This window comes from Pseudopodoces humilis, chromosome 15 (genome assembly GCF_049639895.1).
Source record: "Pseudopodoces humilis isolate 2021_Gansu_Grassland_sample_001 chromosome 15, ASM4963989v1, whole genome shotgun sequence".
NCBI lineage: Eukaryota > Metazoa > Chordata > Aves > Passeriformes > Paridae > Pseudopodoces > Pseudopodoces humilis.
The window spans coordinates 18,089,799-18,103,344 of NC_142214.1; the positions used below are offsets into that span (position 1 = coordinate 18,089,799).

General features: G+C 38.7%; 1 protein-coding gene across 4 annotated transcripts in view; it reads left to right on the forward strand.

Annotated features, from left to right (window-relative positions):
* The window catches only part of ATRX (ATRX chromatin remodeler), a 64,016-nt gene that overhangs the window by 7,024 nt on the left and 43,446 nt on the right, over positions 1-13,546 (forward strand). Inside the window, exons 1-7 of one of the 4 annotated variants that reach the window (XM_014256453.2) lie at positions 437-527; positions 3,524-3,636; positions 6,472-6,527; positions 7,345-7,397; positions 8,947-9,071; positions 10,250-10,369; positions 13,353-13,462. In XM_014256453.2, coding sequence (XP_014111928.2) covers positions 439-527; positions 3,524-3,636; positions 6,472-6,527; positions 7,345-7,397; positions 8,947-9,071; positions 10,250-10,369; positions 13,353-13,462 — 666 coding nt within the window. In that variant the 5' untranslated portion in view covers positions 437-438. Of the gene's footprint in view, positions 1-436; positions 528-3,144; positions 3,163-3,523; positions 3,637-6,471; positions 6,528-7,344; positions 7,398-8,946; positions 9,072-10,249; positions 10,370-13,352; positions 13,463-13,546 lie in introns of those variants that run through there. The other 3 variants (XM_088062864.1, XM_014256451.2, XM_088062863.1) reach the window with 3 other exon arrangements.

Consider the following 13,546-nt stretch of genomic DNA (forward strand, 5'->3'; position numbering starts at 1 on the left):
TGGGCTGCAGTTCTTCCTGTGCTGCTCCAGCGTGGTCCTTTCCCATCCCACAGGTTCAGGAAGGGGCTGCTGCAGCAGAGGGTTCCCGTGGGCTTGCAGCCTCCTTCGGGCATCACCCTGAGCAGGCGTGGGGTCCTCCATGGGCTGCAGCTGCGTCTCTGCTCCCCTGTGGCCCCACGATGGGCTGCAGGTGGATCTCTACAGGTGGATCTCTCCTCTGACCCTCATGTGCCTCACCTGTGTCTCCTCCCCTGGCCTCAGTGGCTACAGGGTTGTTGCTGTCACATGCTTGCTCCTCTCTCCCAGCTGCTGTTTTGCAGCAGGTTTTTTCTTTTTCCAAATACATAATCCCAGAGGCACTAGGGGCACTGCTGATGGGCTCAGCCTTGGCCAGCAGCATGTCCCTCTTGGAGCAGGCTGGTTTTGGCTCAGCTGGACATGGAGGAAGCTTTTGGCATCTCTGCACAGAAGTTTGTCACCCCTGTAGCCTCCCACTACCAAAACCTGGCCACACAAACCTGGTACAGGTAAGAACATCCAGGGAGCAGCACTCAACAGCCAGTTGGAATGAAGCGTGTTATGTCTAGATTAAGACACAAGCTGTCTATCTCTTTATTTATTCTAATTATTTGTGGACTCATTTATAGGTAATTTTCCTGCTCTGGATGTTTTGTTATCCTGTAAGGGCCAGACATTTATTGTTTGCTTTAACAGCACTTGCTCTGAATGTAGGTAAGGAATGGTACGTTCCAAGGTAGCTCCCAAGGTCACAAATCAGGTTCATGGCCAAACCAATAATAGCAGGGCACCTTCCACTTCAGTCCTGTTTTAATTAGGCTGAACAGTGTTGAAATAGCTCTACAGTGGCGGGGAAGCTGTTTGCTTAGAAAACTCAAGTGTGAAAACACTAATAAATAGCGCGGGGACTGTCAGTGTAGAGGAGCCTGTTTGCCTCAGTAGTGCTTCAGAGATGGTTCTGTATTTTTAGGCTTGTATGTTTATTAAAAACCACATGCTTATAGGTTCTGATCAGAAGATTGTGTCTGTACTGCAAAGAGTTAGCATTTTGCAGCAGAAGCTTTAAACAAAAATAATAGATTATTATTCTCAAGTATAAATGAGTGACATAAAATCACTTTTGTATAGAACCAGATAAAGCATTGCCCTAAATTAACATTTCTCTCTAGTGAAGTGTAGCAACACCTTTACTTAGATTTGACCTGGTATACCTTAACAAAGCTTATGGTACAAAATGATGAATAATCAAGACAAAAAGCAAGTTGAGAAGGCTTTTTAGTATTAGTTTGTATATCTTTTTTGATTGGTTGTCAGCAAGAACATTTTGCTCTGAAAATGATAATTTTACATTAGTTTGGATAAGAGTTAATGAATGGTAGTAGATAATGTTTCAAGTATTAGTCACAAAGACACATGCATACTATTCTGAACTAATTATGTATTGACAACAATAAAACAATACTAAACTCATCTATAGCTCCCATTTTCTTTCTAAAATGCTGTTACCAAAACAAGTTATTTATAAACTAAATGAGCAGAATTCCACATGTGGCTTTTTTGTTGTTGTTGTTTTTACTACCAAAATGTACTTTCTTGTGGCCTTTCTAAATGTGCTTTATTTCTTCAGACCATCTGGAATGCATATAAAATCTCTTTATATGCTTTTACTATCAAATAATTCTGAAGAACTCTAGGTTTTTTTTCACTTAATGTGAGTAAATTGTCATTAAATCTCCCTTCTAAAGGAGAGCATGCAAGCTGTTAAGGCTGCAGTGTACCATTATCATCTTCTGTAATGTTTTCCAAGTATGCCTTCCATCCATGAGAAAAAGGGAAGCCCAAGATTAGGGAACTGGCAGTTGTGTAGCAGCATGAGTCCAGTAATTAGAGGGAAAGACTTTTGGACAGATTGAGAGAAAAATTTTAAGGTACTCTTGAGAGTTAAAGAGCTTTGTTCTGCTCTTTCAGACTTGCTCCAGTGATTGATGGTACATATGTAGTCTCAAAAGAAAAGTGCCCTTCACTCATGCAGAAAATCTTTTCATTGTAAAGTGCTATTTTGTTTTGAGTACCTCAGGAGATCTAAAGAAATTGCAGATTATTTTTTTTTTTTAAATGGATGGTTTATGCTGTTTTATGTGGTTATTTTCAGTGGTTGGAATAGTCACTGGCACTGATGTGAGGATATTCACTCACAGCTCAAGAGAGCACTCACCTGTACATCCTTCTGATAAAATGAGATTTTATTTTTTTTTAAGCAATAAAAAATTGAAAGTCAGAAGTTAATAAATTGATGTGTTCAGAGAAATAGTAGTGATGGTAAAGGTGGCTGCTCAGGTTGAATATTCAGAAGTTCTTATGACCAATAAAACAGGCACAGAAAATGTAATTTCTTCTTGCTTTTAGAAGACTATTTTGAAATTAATGGGAAAACAAACAGTGGGAAGGGTGGAAAGACTTTTTCCTTCATTTGGGCTCACTTCTGCTGGGAATAGGGCAGGTCAGGAGTTGAAAAGGCATCTGGAGCGGCAGATAAGGGGTGGTGAGTCAGGACAGATCAGCTGCAGATTCCAGAGGGCTGATAAAAAGGAGAGGGAGCAAACAGCTCAGTGGCACTTCTTAACAGGGGCTGAACACCCTTGGCCTAGGTCGGGGCAGCTGGAAAAGCCTTGTCCTGGGAAGTTGTAGGAGTTTTGGGAGAAATAAACCATGTAAAATTCCAGGGGATAACACAGAGGTTATGTATATATGTATATACTACAGTTTTCTAAGGCAAGCCTGGCATCGGGGTGTTGTTTTTTACTGTAATCAGTAAATGTACTCCAGATTGTTCCTGAGGTCTAAAAGTGTCTAATGAAAGTTACCAGAGGATTGTTTTTTATGAGTTAATCATCAGCATTCAAACAGATCAAGGAATGATCTGGTCCTGCATGGTTGTTTCTTGACAAAATTACCACCATGCAGCATGTATGTAGATGGTAGATTTAATAGAAGTTTTGCATCAGCAAATTTTCATATTCAGTGGACCTGTCATATTCATTTAACTATTCACTGTCATATTCAGTGGACCTGTTTGTTTTGAAGTTTGCAGGTGAAACTCTTCTGTTAGTTCTAGTGGTTTATATCCCAAAGGTGACATTTTAGGTAATAAAATAAAGATTTTATTGTTCTTACCTGTCTGGCTTCTGACAAGCAGAATATTAAATTTTTGCTGTCTTCATGTCATCGCAGCATCACCACTCAGACTTCCTTAAATTTTGTCAATAATTGTAAACAGTGAAAATGACTTAAAATAGACTTTTTATGCTTTTTTGTCAATAAGGCTACACCTACTATTTCACTCAGTATTTAGAAAAATTACGTGCTTTTTATTTGCTCTAATATACTCGTGCAGAAACAAATGTTTAAATCTCATGTGGATGTGTATTGAGATTAAACATAAGCTTTCAAGCTTGATAAATTGGAGTGAGATGTGTAAGTAACTCTGAGTATTGTATTTTAACAGTGAAAGCAAGTTGAATACATTGGTACAGAAACTCCATGACTTCTTGGCTCACTCATCAGAAGAATCTGAGGACGCAAACTCTCCTCCAGCATTATCTAAAAACAAAAGTATAGGTAAAAAGACATTTTATGTTCATTTTCAATGTATATGTGATTCAAATGCCAAGTAACTTGATGTTATTTCACTATATCACGCTTCACTGGGATAATTATACCAAGTCTTAAGTGGTGATAGCTTGATAAATACACAATAGGCCTTTGATAGAATATTTATTTCAGTTCTGAATCTTTCTAGAGGTGAAAAAATGTAATCTGGTAATTTCCCTTCTCTGAAACATATCAAACACACAGGTATTTGCTGTGCTAGGAGTTCCTTGTTCAGTGTTTCTGAAATTATAAATGCAGCATCTTGGTTCTTCTGCTGTGGTAATGCTTTTGCAGTCCTTGTAGGTGTGGAAGATTATGTTTCCTTAGTAATTTGAAAAAGATTTCTACATATAATCTAGAAACATTTGAAAAGAAAATAATACTTTTTAAAAAACTAGAGGCCTACACTAGGTCAGAATTGATATTGGAAATTTTTACTTTGAAGTTAGAAATAGGTAACAAAATTTAAACTCTTCCATGACAGTGATTACAAGTGAAATCATTTCATGTCAGTACTAAATAAAATCTGTTTCCAAATTTAACTGGTTAAATTTGTTTCTTAGGTGAACTTGGACTGGATACAGGTGCAAAGCCTTTCAATCTCTACTGATTGATGAGCTAAAAGTTGTGTTGATGTGGTAGACTGCAGGAGAAGAGTGTGCTGGCTGTATTACAGAATTTATTTTCAAACTCCAGTTGTCTTAAGTAATGTCTTCCATGGGTATTCTGGCTTGTAGTTTTTATCTTTTAATGTTGGGTTTTCTGGCTTGTAGTTTTTATCTTTTAATGTTTTGTTTAGAGAAGGAGTCTGCTGCCTGTAGCATTCACCTCCTCATGTCAGCATCAAACAGAACTGTTAGCACAGGAGAAAGAAACTACTCATGTGGTGCTTCAGTAGAACAGTAAAATAAACTGATGTAGATGCATCTCAAAGTGAAATTTTGCTGAGGAGCACACGGCGGAAAAAGAAATCTCTTCTTCCTCTGTAGTTAAAAATTAGCATTTGTTTCTTTGCCATAAAACACAGATTGTCTTTGAAATGGATACACTTGCAAATTCATAGCATATTTTTGTGTTGGTTTTGAGGTCTAAAAGAACATATTAGAGTTGAAGAGTCAGGATTAAACACTTAAATATTAGGAATTTACTGTGCAAATTTCCTTTCCATCCCAATGTTCTGTGCATAATGAAAATGTCTTTAGCAGCTGTGCTTGCTTTTTTTTTTTCTTTAATCCAGAGGGTGCTCATTACAGGCAGAAGTTATGGATGTGACTGGGGCCAAATCAAATTTATTTAGTCATGGATCTTATTTTATTCCAGAATTTGGAGGATATGTGAGCTATAGGGTAGAGTGTTGTGAGGAGGGAGATGATGATGAATGTGGTTAAGTGTGGCCCAGGAAGGCTGGATGTCAGAAATCAGTTGGGTATTAGCTGGTATTACTTCATACCCTAAACTTTTGTCCCTGCCACACACAGAAGTCAGTTAAAACAGGAAGCAATATTTGCTTTATAGCCTTAATAATGTTCTTTATCTTCTCTGCACTGGAACTGGATGTCTCCCTCTTTTCCACTGCATGGCTGCCAGCAGGAGAATCGAGAGCCAGCCTGCCTGCTCTTGTTCCAAGAGTGGAACAGCAATCCCAGGGGAAGCTCTGCTCCCTGATAGCCCTGGAGTGGCTGTGCAGGAGCAGCCAGGCCAGCACTGGCTGCAGCACTCGGGCTGCTTCGGTGGGGACACGGAGAAACTGGCACTGCAGCGTGTTCAGCTGCCTTTGGAATAGCACATGTGCATCAGGCTGCCAGTCTGAGTGCAGAGTCTGCACACACTGGGGCTGCCAGAGCAGGGGAAGCTCTGCCAAGCTCTCCAAGCTGGTGTTTTCCATGGGTTTATCACTCAGGCAAAGTTGGTCAAGAGCAGAATGTGGGCAGTATCCAAGCTGCAGCAGAAATACTACCCTCCTTCCATATCTCACGTTTCTCCCTCACAATAGGGAATGCCTGTTATTCTGGAGAAGAAGTGTCAGGTATTTAAAAAGGCCAAAAACACTGTCTGCTTCCATTTTGTATTTCCTCCTTCACATGCGGAAATGGCTGGATGATTTTCCCTGCAATTTACTCAGTTCTTCAGAGGTCAAATATTCAACATTGAATTCTCTAAGTGATTCAGTTTTTTCAAAGTATAGAAGTAAATTGTTTGGTTCTCCCCAAAACTGAAGTTTAACGTTAAAGAAGTTGTGGTGCTAGTAGTCTTCTGTCAAAATCACATTTTTAATGTGATAAGTATCACGTAAGCCTGTATAAGGCTAATAATCCCGATAAGTATCCTGTAATTATACTTCCTTCTCAGTAGCATCTGTTAAAATCCTGCTGTTCATAAACTTTTGGAGTAACTTCATACGAGAATCATTCAATCACTGAACTCCAATCCTTCCCTTCCATTTCCAGGACTGGTGGATTGGAGCAGGGGCCAATAGGTTGCAGGTCTTTAGGCTTTATATTCCACACTTCCCAAGCTTGAAAAATAGGAATTATCATCAGAACTTGGATCAAATGGGATTTTTGTCTGTGGTTCCGTGATCCCAGATGTAATACTTTGTTGCTTATGTCAAGATGTGTGAGAGAAAATACTTGTAGGAAATTCTTAGAGATCAGCAGAAATGCACTGATGATATTATTACATCTCTGGAAGTCAGTTACCTCTCTCCAAGCTGGTGAAACATAAACAGTGCTGTGATGTGCAGTGTGAAGAACTTCTGATGTTCCTTGCATTTCAATGGACTCCTTTAATTTGTCTCCATAGGTAAAAGTAGAGAACCTAAAGGAAGTCCAGCTTCAATGGAGAACAACAGGGATGAGGTAGGAATAAAAAATGCTTTTGAATTCTAGTTGCATGTCTAGTGCACAGTGGCTGAGATCACTCTGTTGCTTTTACAATAAATACTTCAATAATATTGTCAGAAGCACCCATTAATGTCCTCCCCCTTCACCCTGTTACTCAGATAACAGTAGGTACTTAATTGTTCTTTAGGCAAATATGCTTCCTTTAGAAAAAAAATGGACCTATGTTAAACTGAGCAGAAATTTTTCATATGGTATTTCTTACTTCTGTCTGTTCTCCTATTGGAAACATTCTGGTAGACAAGGTCTTAACATTGTAGAGAAAACACAAGTGCCAGTGTCTTGCCTTAGTTTGCCTTTACTGCTGTAAATTCAGGTATTTTCAACTGCTCAGACCTAGTTGTGATCTGAGTGCAAAAACCATTGAAAAAATCAGTTTTGCTCTGAAGGCAGCCAGTGCTTTCTGGCACATGAGCCACATACAAGAGTCTGTTCTGCTGGCATTTTGTGGCTGCTGCTCCTCCTGAGTGCCAGAGCCCTCTGGAAGGGTGTGTTGGAAAAGGGGATGGCTTCTTCACGTAGCAAGAAGAGCATTCCCAGCCCTGTGTGAGCTGCTGACTTCGGACCTGCAACTCCAGAGATTCAGTTTAACTGAGCTGGCACGACTGTTGAAATTGTCAGTTGTAGCTACTGTTCTTCCTGCTGCTCTTTTAAAATTATTTTTTTTATAAGGGCACTGGTGATTTGAGTTGTTTCTAGTTAATGCAAAAAACTGTTCTTCGACAGTTACCTTAGATATAAATGTTGATTTTTACATTTTTTTTCTTGTTTCTAGGGAAGTAGTTCTTCAGAAAGAACCAAATCCTTAGGATCATCCCGTTCCAAAAGGTTGGTTTGGAAAATGATAACAAATAAATAATTTTTTGGGTATGAGAAGCTATAGAAAAGTGGGTGCACTGTGTCAAATATTTTAGGTCCACACCAGTAAAAATCCATGGAGTGCTGGTAAAACAAATGCCTCATAGTACTTTTAAAATCCAAACTATTTCTCAGGATGAAAGGTTAAGATGCTCAAGCTTGGTTATTATTTACAAAGACAAGATTATCCCACATCTTCAGGACAAAGGAGTTTGTACAAGAGTTCCTTCGGTCTTGTACATGTAGGATTCTTCCAAAAACGTAATTTGGGTCATACAGGAAAAAAAGGCTTTATGTGCTTGACTGTTGGGAGAGTCCAGCATCAGACTGTGCTGTTGGGTTGTCCTGTGCAGAAACTGCCATTTGCTGTATCCCTGCTTAATCTTTTTTCCCTCATCTAAAAAAATATGGAGTGAATTGTTTACCAACTGCTTGAACCTACAAATTATTTGTGTCCCAAGTAAGAGCAGACTCAGTCCAGTCAAACTCTTCCTCATCTGCTCTCAGCTGATGCTCACTCAAATTCTGTCCTCTATGATTTTTATTAAATCTCAGTGAACTGTGCAGGGAGTTGAGCTTTCAACAGCTGCCATACAGCTGTTCTTTAGAAGTCTGTATCTCTTTTCACTCTCCTTTTTATCCAAGTTGCTTTATTTTATCATGTCTGCTGGAATTAATATTCTTCAGTCTCCTTTTTATGTTTGTCTTGATGCTATATTTGCAAGTGTGGTTTTGAATTTGGCTTTAGTTTCTCCCTCATCTTTTGAATCCAGTGTCCTTCTGAACTCTTTTTATTTATATACTTTTTTAGTTCTGCTTTTTGCTTCCTTTCTTATCACCAAAGGGGTTTTCATCCATTTATCATACTGTACCTTATATTGACAAAACCAGTATTGTGCAGTAGTTCATGCATTGCCTTCAGACTACTGAAAAATTTACTTCATATTTTGTATTATTTTCTCCCCATCCTGACGTAGTAAATTCATTCATTTTCATGGATTCAGTTTTAAATTGTTTGTGTGCAATTCTGTCAGCTGATGCTTTTGTTAAATGGTTGGCTTTTTAATTTCTTTTTGTATTTCTTTCATTTTCTTGCAAGCATCTCTTCTGCCAAGATGCTTTTTGTAATTTGCCAATATCTGTATGTTCTCTTTGTGTTGCCTCTTAAACCTGAACGATGGATAAAATTAATGAGCAGACATTCACTTGTGTTTCATTTAGACTTTTTTCCTGGAATTGTGACTTTCTTAAAAATACATCAAACCTCGATTTTACAACAAAAAGATTTTATTAGTATATACCTCTGTTTCACATGAGAGGGGAAAAATCCTGTTGCAAACCAGAAAATTATCTTACAATTGTGTAGTAATAACTTGGAGCATCCCAACTCATAATGTCTTTAATTAATTTAAAAATAACTTAGTTTTGCAAAGTTCATATGGTGTTTTGCCTGCAAAGCTTACCTGAATTGCAGTTTGTACTATTTGTCAGAGCATGGGTTTTTCTTCTGTCTATGCAGGAAACCTACAGTTGTAACAAAATATGTTGGGTCAGATGATGAACAAATCATAGATGAAACTGTAAATGAAGATATTTCAAATGAGAACTCAGAGAATGATGTAGATATGCAAAGCTTGCCTAAAGGTAGGTCATGTTTGGTTTTTTTTTTGGTTTCTGAATTCAGCAAATTAGCCAAGATTATGATGCAGCATAAATAATTCACTAGAATGCACATGTATCAGTAAATGCCTCTCGAAGGTCCTGTTGGTTTTCTGTCCACAAAAAAGAGGAACCTGAGCACTTTCAGTTTAGAACCCAGCAGATTTTAATCTATGGGTGCACACAGATAAGCTGGTGGCTTAATTTCAAAAGCCTGCTGGCACCTGTGTAAAACCGTCACAAAATGGGAAATTATTCTGTTGTTTTGCAGGAGTCTCAAGCTCTGTCACTTGGAGGTCTTATTTTACTGTTCTGTCTTTGAGGTTATTAGCAATTAGATCAACAGAAGCAAAACTAACTCTGGGGGTAAAATGCCATTATTTGATCTATTTTAAGCACCTTTTAGACACAGTTAATACTGTAGGCCTACACTCCTCTGCTCTTAGCTGCAGTGTGAGTTGGATTAATCTCCATTTTTTACCTATGAAAGTTACAGGAAAAACTGCAGCTGTTCATTGTGTGAGGAGCAGTATTAAGAGCAGTCACTCTAAAATTATTTTTTCAGAATATTAGATTAATTTCAGTGTCCTCACAACAAAACTGGGCTCTTAAATAGGAAAGATGTGTTCTTTCCTTCACGTAATTTAGATTAGTACTTTGTTTAAATGAAAATGTCAGATTTTGAATCTTGTTAAAGACAAAGCATGTTTTAGTCTATTGCTTTTTTGTTTATTTCATAAGCTGAAATAAATGAAGATGAGGGAAACTGAATAGAAGGAGTCAAAGAGAGAAAAAGGGGTTTTGAGGGATTTAAGTGGTGTCCTTTATTGGTAGCACATTCCTGTCCTACACCCCCCAGCAGTGTGACAGTCCTGTCCTGCACGTGCCACAGCAGAGCAGAAAGAGCAGAATTTGCACCCCAGCCCATTCAGTCCTTGGTTTCTGTCCTACAGCTGCAACACAGACGTAATTTGAAATATGTGGTGTTGGTTTTGTTTTGTTTTGTTTTATTTTTTTTAACATCTGTGCATTCAAAACTTTGTTGAGTTTTAGTCAACAGATTTCATTTATTTTATTTTATTTTGGTTGGCTTTATTAATCAGAACTTTTGCACTTCACTTGGATGTGTAATGGTTTCCAATTTCTAAATAAAATTATTCTAGGTACAGTGGTTGTACAGCCTGAGCCAGTGCTGAATGAAGACAAAGATGATTTTAAAGGGCCTGAATTTAGAAGCAGAAATACCGTTAAAATGAAACCTGAAGCTCCCAAAAAGCGTGGAGGTAAATACAGTTTAAAACATCTACTGAAACGGGTTTAAATTGTTGCTCATGACCACATTTGGTACGTCTGAAAATTGTCCATATTTCTGATAAATTATCCTAAAAATACCTCCACTCTTCTGGCTTTCTGTTCATTAGGGATTTTAGCTGACAGAAATTAGCCTCCATTGCTGCTCCTGCAATGCAGCAGTGAAAGCTAAGATTAGTTCCCATTAAATTCCTTATTTTCAGTAGGTATAGGATGCTTCATTAGGTGCAGTTGCTTGGTTGCAATCAGATGTTATGAGCGTTCCTTTTTTAAAGGAGTTGGAACACCATTGATACAGGAACATTCACAAGCAACCATGTTTGAGCAGAGACTTGTATGGGCAGATTATCCATCAGTGAGCTAAGAAAAAATCCTAAAGCCTCAAACAATATAAAGACTTTTTTGTTTTGCTTTGAAATTGTGGGAAATTCCCTACCAGTGGGCCCTTCTAAGAATTACCTTTGAAAACCTTTGTGTCAGCTGATTTTCCGTAACTGCTGCTAAAACTGAGAAGTTAGGTAGATTGTAATACTAACAGAAATTAATTTCTCTCCCTTTTTTTTTTTTTCCCAAAAGCAAAGGAGAGGAGGGAGGATTATGTATAATGTAGCCAATAAGACAATAGATATTTTTGTTAACCCTACTGGCAATATCCTGGCTCACGCACCTCCAGCAGTAGCCAGGATAGTCATACAAACAGCTCTTGCACACACTTTTTTCCTTGCCACTGTATCATTTGAGATCCTTGCTCTCTTTTAAAGTAATTTCTTGAGTGTTGTGGGTGAAGGGGAGTGAGATGTGACTGTGTGGAAATAAATGTGCTTGTGCATACACCTGGGCTCCTGTGGTGTCTGTGACATTTGAGCGTTGATGTTTTCTCTAAATTACAAACTTTGGAAGTTGGTTCTGTTTTCTACACGCAAGATGTCCTCTTCATATAAGAATGCTTTCTCCATTTGTGTTTATAACAATTCTATATATGGTCCAGCAGAACTTTCCAGGGGTACAGTGTTAAAAAGATAAGGCACTTGTGCTTGAGTTTTGTGGCCTGTGTCTGCATCCCCAGGACAGTTTGTATCACCTGCCCTTCCAGCTTTTTTAATCTCCATCTTCAGGGAATTTGCAGGCTTTTATATATATATATATATGTATAATATTTACATTTCTAGTGAGAATTATATGACCTGTGTGTATTAGAAATAGTGGTAGAAGCAGATCTCTGGCCTTTCTAGCAACCAGATGCTCTTATCTAAGACTGTAAGAGGCATTGTGTCATTATTTTCAAGTTTTGTGTCTTACAGCATGGTTGTGGTTGTATTTTTGCTAAGAAATTCAGTTAGGAATGTTTTTAACCAAGTAGTTTCTCAGTATCAATGAAACAGTAGTAGTTTAATTTTTTTGGGTCATCATCATTTGTAGTAGTAACCTGGTTTACAAAGGTTTGCCTCATAAATTCTCTTTTCCTGGTGCCAGCTTGCAGGTTTGAGGAAGGAGGCCATAGTGCTTCCCCTTGGTTGTGGAAAACAGGGAAGTGGCTCAGGGCTTGGCAGGGAATATCATGTTCTCCCTGTGTTGGCTGGACCCCTCTGATTCCTGCAGCAGTTTAAGGACGGTGGTGTGTGCCAGGCTTGGATTCTATGCTGCTGTCTTAGGTTCTGCAATGCAGAATGTGGGATTCTTTCCCAAGGAATGTGATGGGATGGGTGTGTTCATCCACGGTTACAGCAGTGTTTGAACCCGGCCTTTGAGCTGGTTTGGAGCTCCTGAGAGGGGCTTGCAGGTCCACAGGCTCTGCAGGATGTGCAGTCAGGAATGGCTGGAGGGTGCAAACACACCCAGCTTTCAGAATTTCACTGAATTAGGAGCGTGGATCAGCTGTTTCACTTCCCCCTGAGCCATCTGAGGCTGTGCTTCAGCAGCAGATTGCTGGGAGCTTGTACTGTGTCTTGAGAATGTTCATTCAGTTCCTTAATATGCTGTGTTGGAGCTTGGTTCTGATTCTGGGGTTGTGATATTTTCATTAAAAATAGAAAAAATACAGAGTCTGTACTCAGATTGTAAGTATTAAATTCAACTGTTTGTATTAATTTCCTCATTGACTTAATCATTGAGCATGACAGCAAAGGGACAAGTCACAGTTCAGTGATCTCTTACCAAACCTGTATCTGCTTGATCCCAAATTTGGCTTTTGGAACAGCAGAACTTCCACAAATGATTTTTCCTTTTTCTGCTGTTGAAAACGAAAAGGTCTCCAAGTATTAAGAACCTGGCATGGAGTAATCCTGCCAGGTCTAAGTTCACCCCATCTGAAGTGAATTGGAGGGCTGGCAAATGTGGATGCAGCAGCAGAGTGATGCACACACCATGGGAGCAATCAGCAACATGGGGAGAACATGTGGATTACTGCAAACCTGTAGTGTCAGAAAAACCCAAAAACCACCACTGAGAAGGGAACAAAACGTGAGAAAAGGTTTTTCAGTCAGTATTGCAAGGATTACTTGTGTTTTCTGGAACAGTTTTCTGTGAGAAACTAAAACTGTATGTGAAAGAAATGCCATAAGACGAACATGAATTGCAGTGGCAATTCATGTTCATTTGTTGAACAAAGATTAAATGGGGAATGTTGTCCAGCATATCAGAGCTGCTCTGAAAGAATTTTAGTGATGACTGTAATTTAGGTGTGTTTTCATGAGATGACCAGTTAACCCAACTTAAATCTCTCAAAGGAAAAGAATTGTGCCTTGACCCCAAGTGCAGCAAAGAAATCAGGGGTAAATTCAGTCTTAAAACAGCAAATGGTTACAGAAAGATTTCTCTGGTACTGGGTGGTGCAGAAGTAAATGCCTATAAAAAACCTGACAGGCTAGAATATTGGAAGAAAATGCAATAGACATATACAGATTTTTAAAATAAGGATGAAAACAATTGATGTGTGCTTTCTAATCCTCTCCATAGAAGAAGGGCTCCATGGAATTGTGAGCTGTACAGCTTGTGGGCAGCAGGTGAACCATTTTCAAAAGGATTCAATCTATAGACACCCTACACTGAAAGTGCTTATTTGTAAGGTATGTGGTAAACAGTTCTGTTTGGTTTTGTTTCAAAATGTCATATTAGTTGGTTTGGGTGGGGTTTTTGTGGGAGCAATTCTT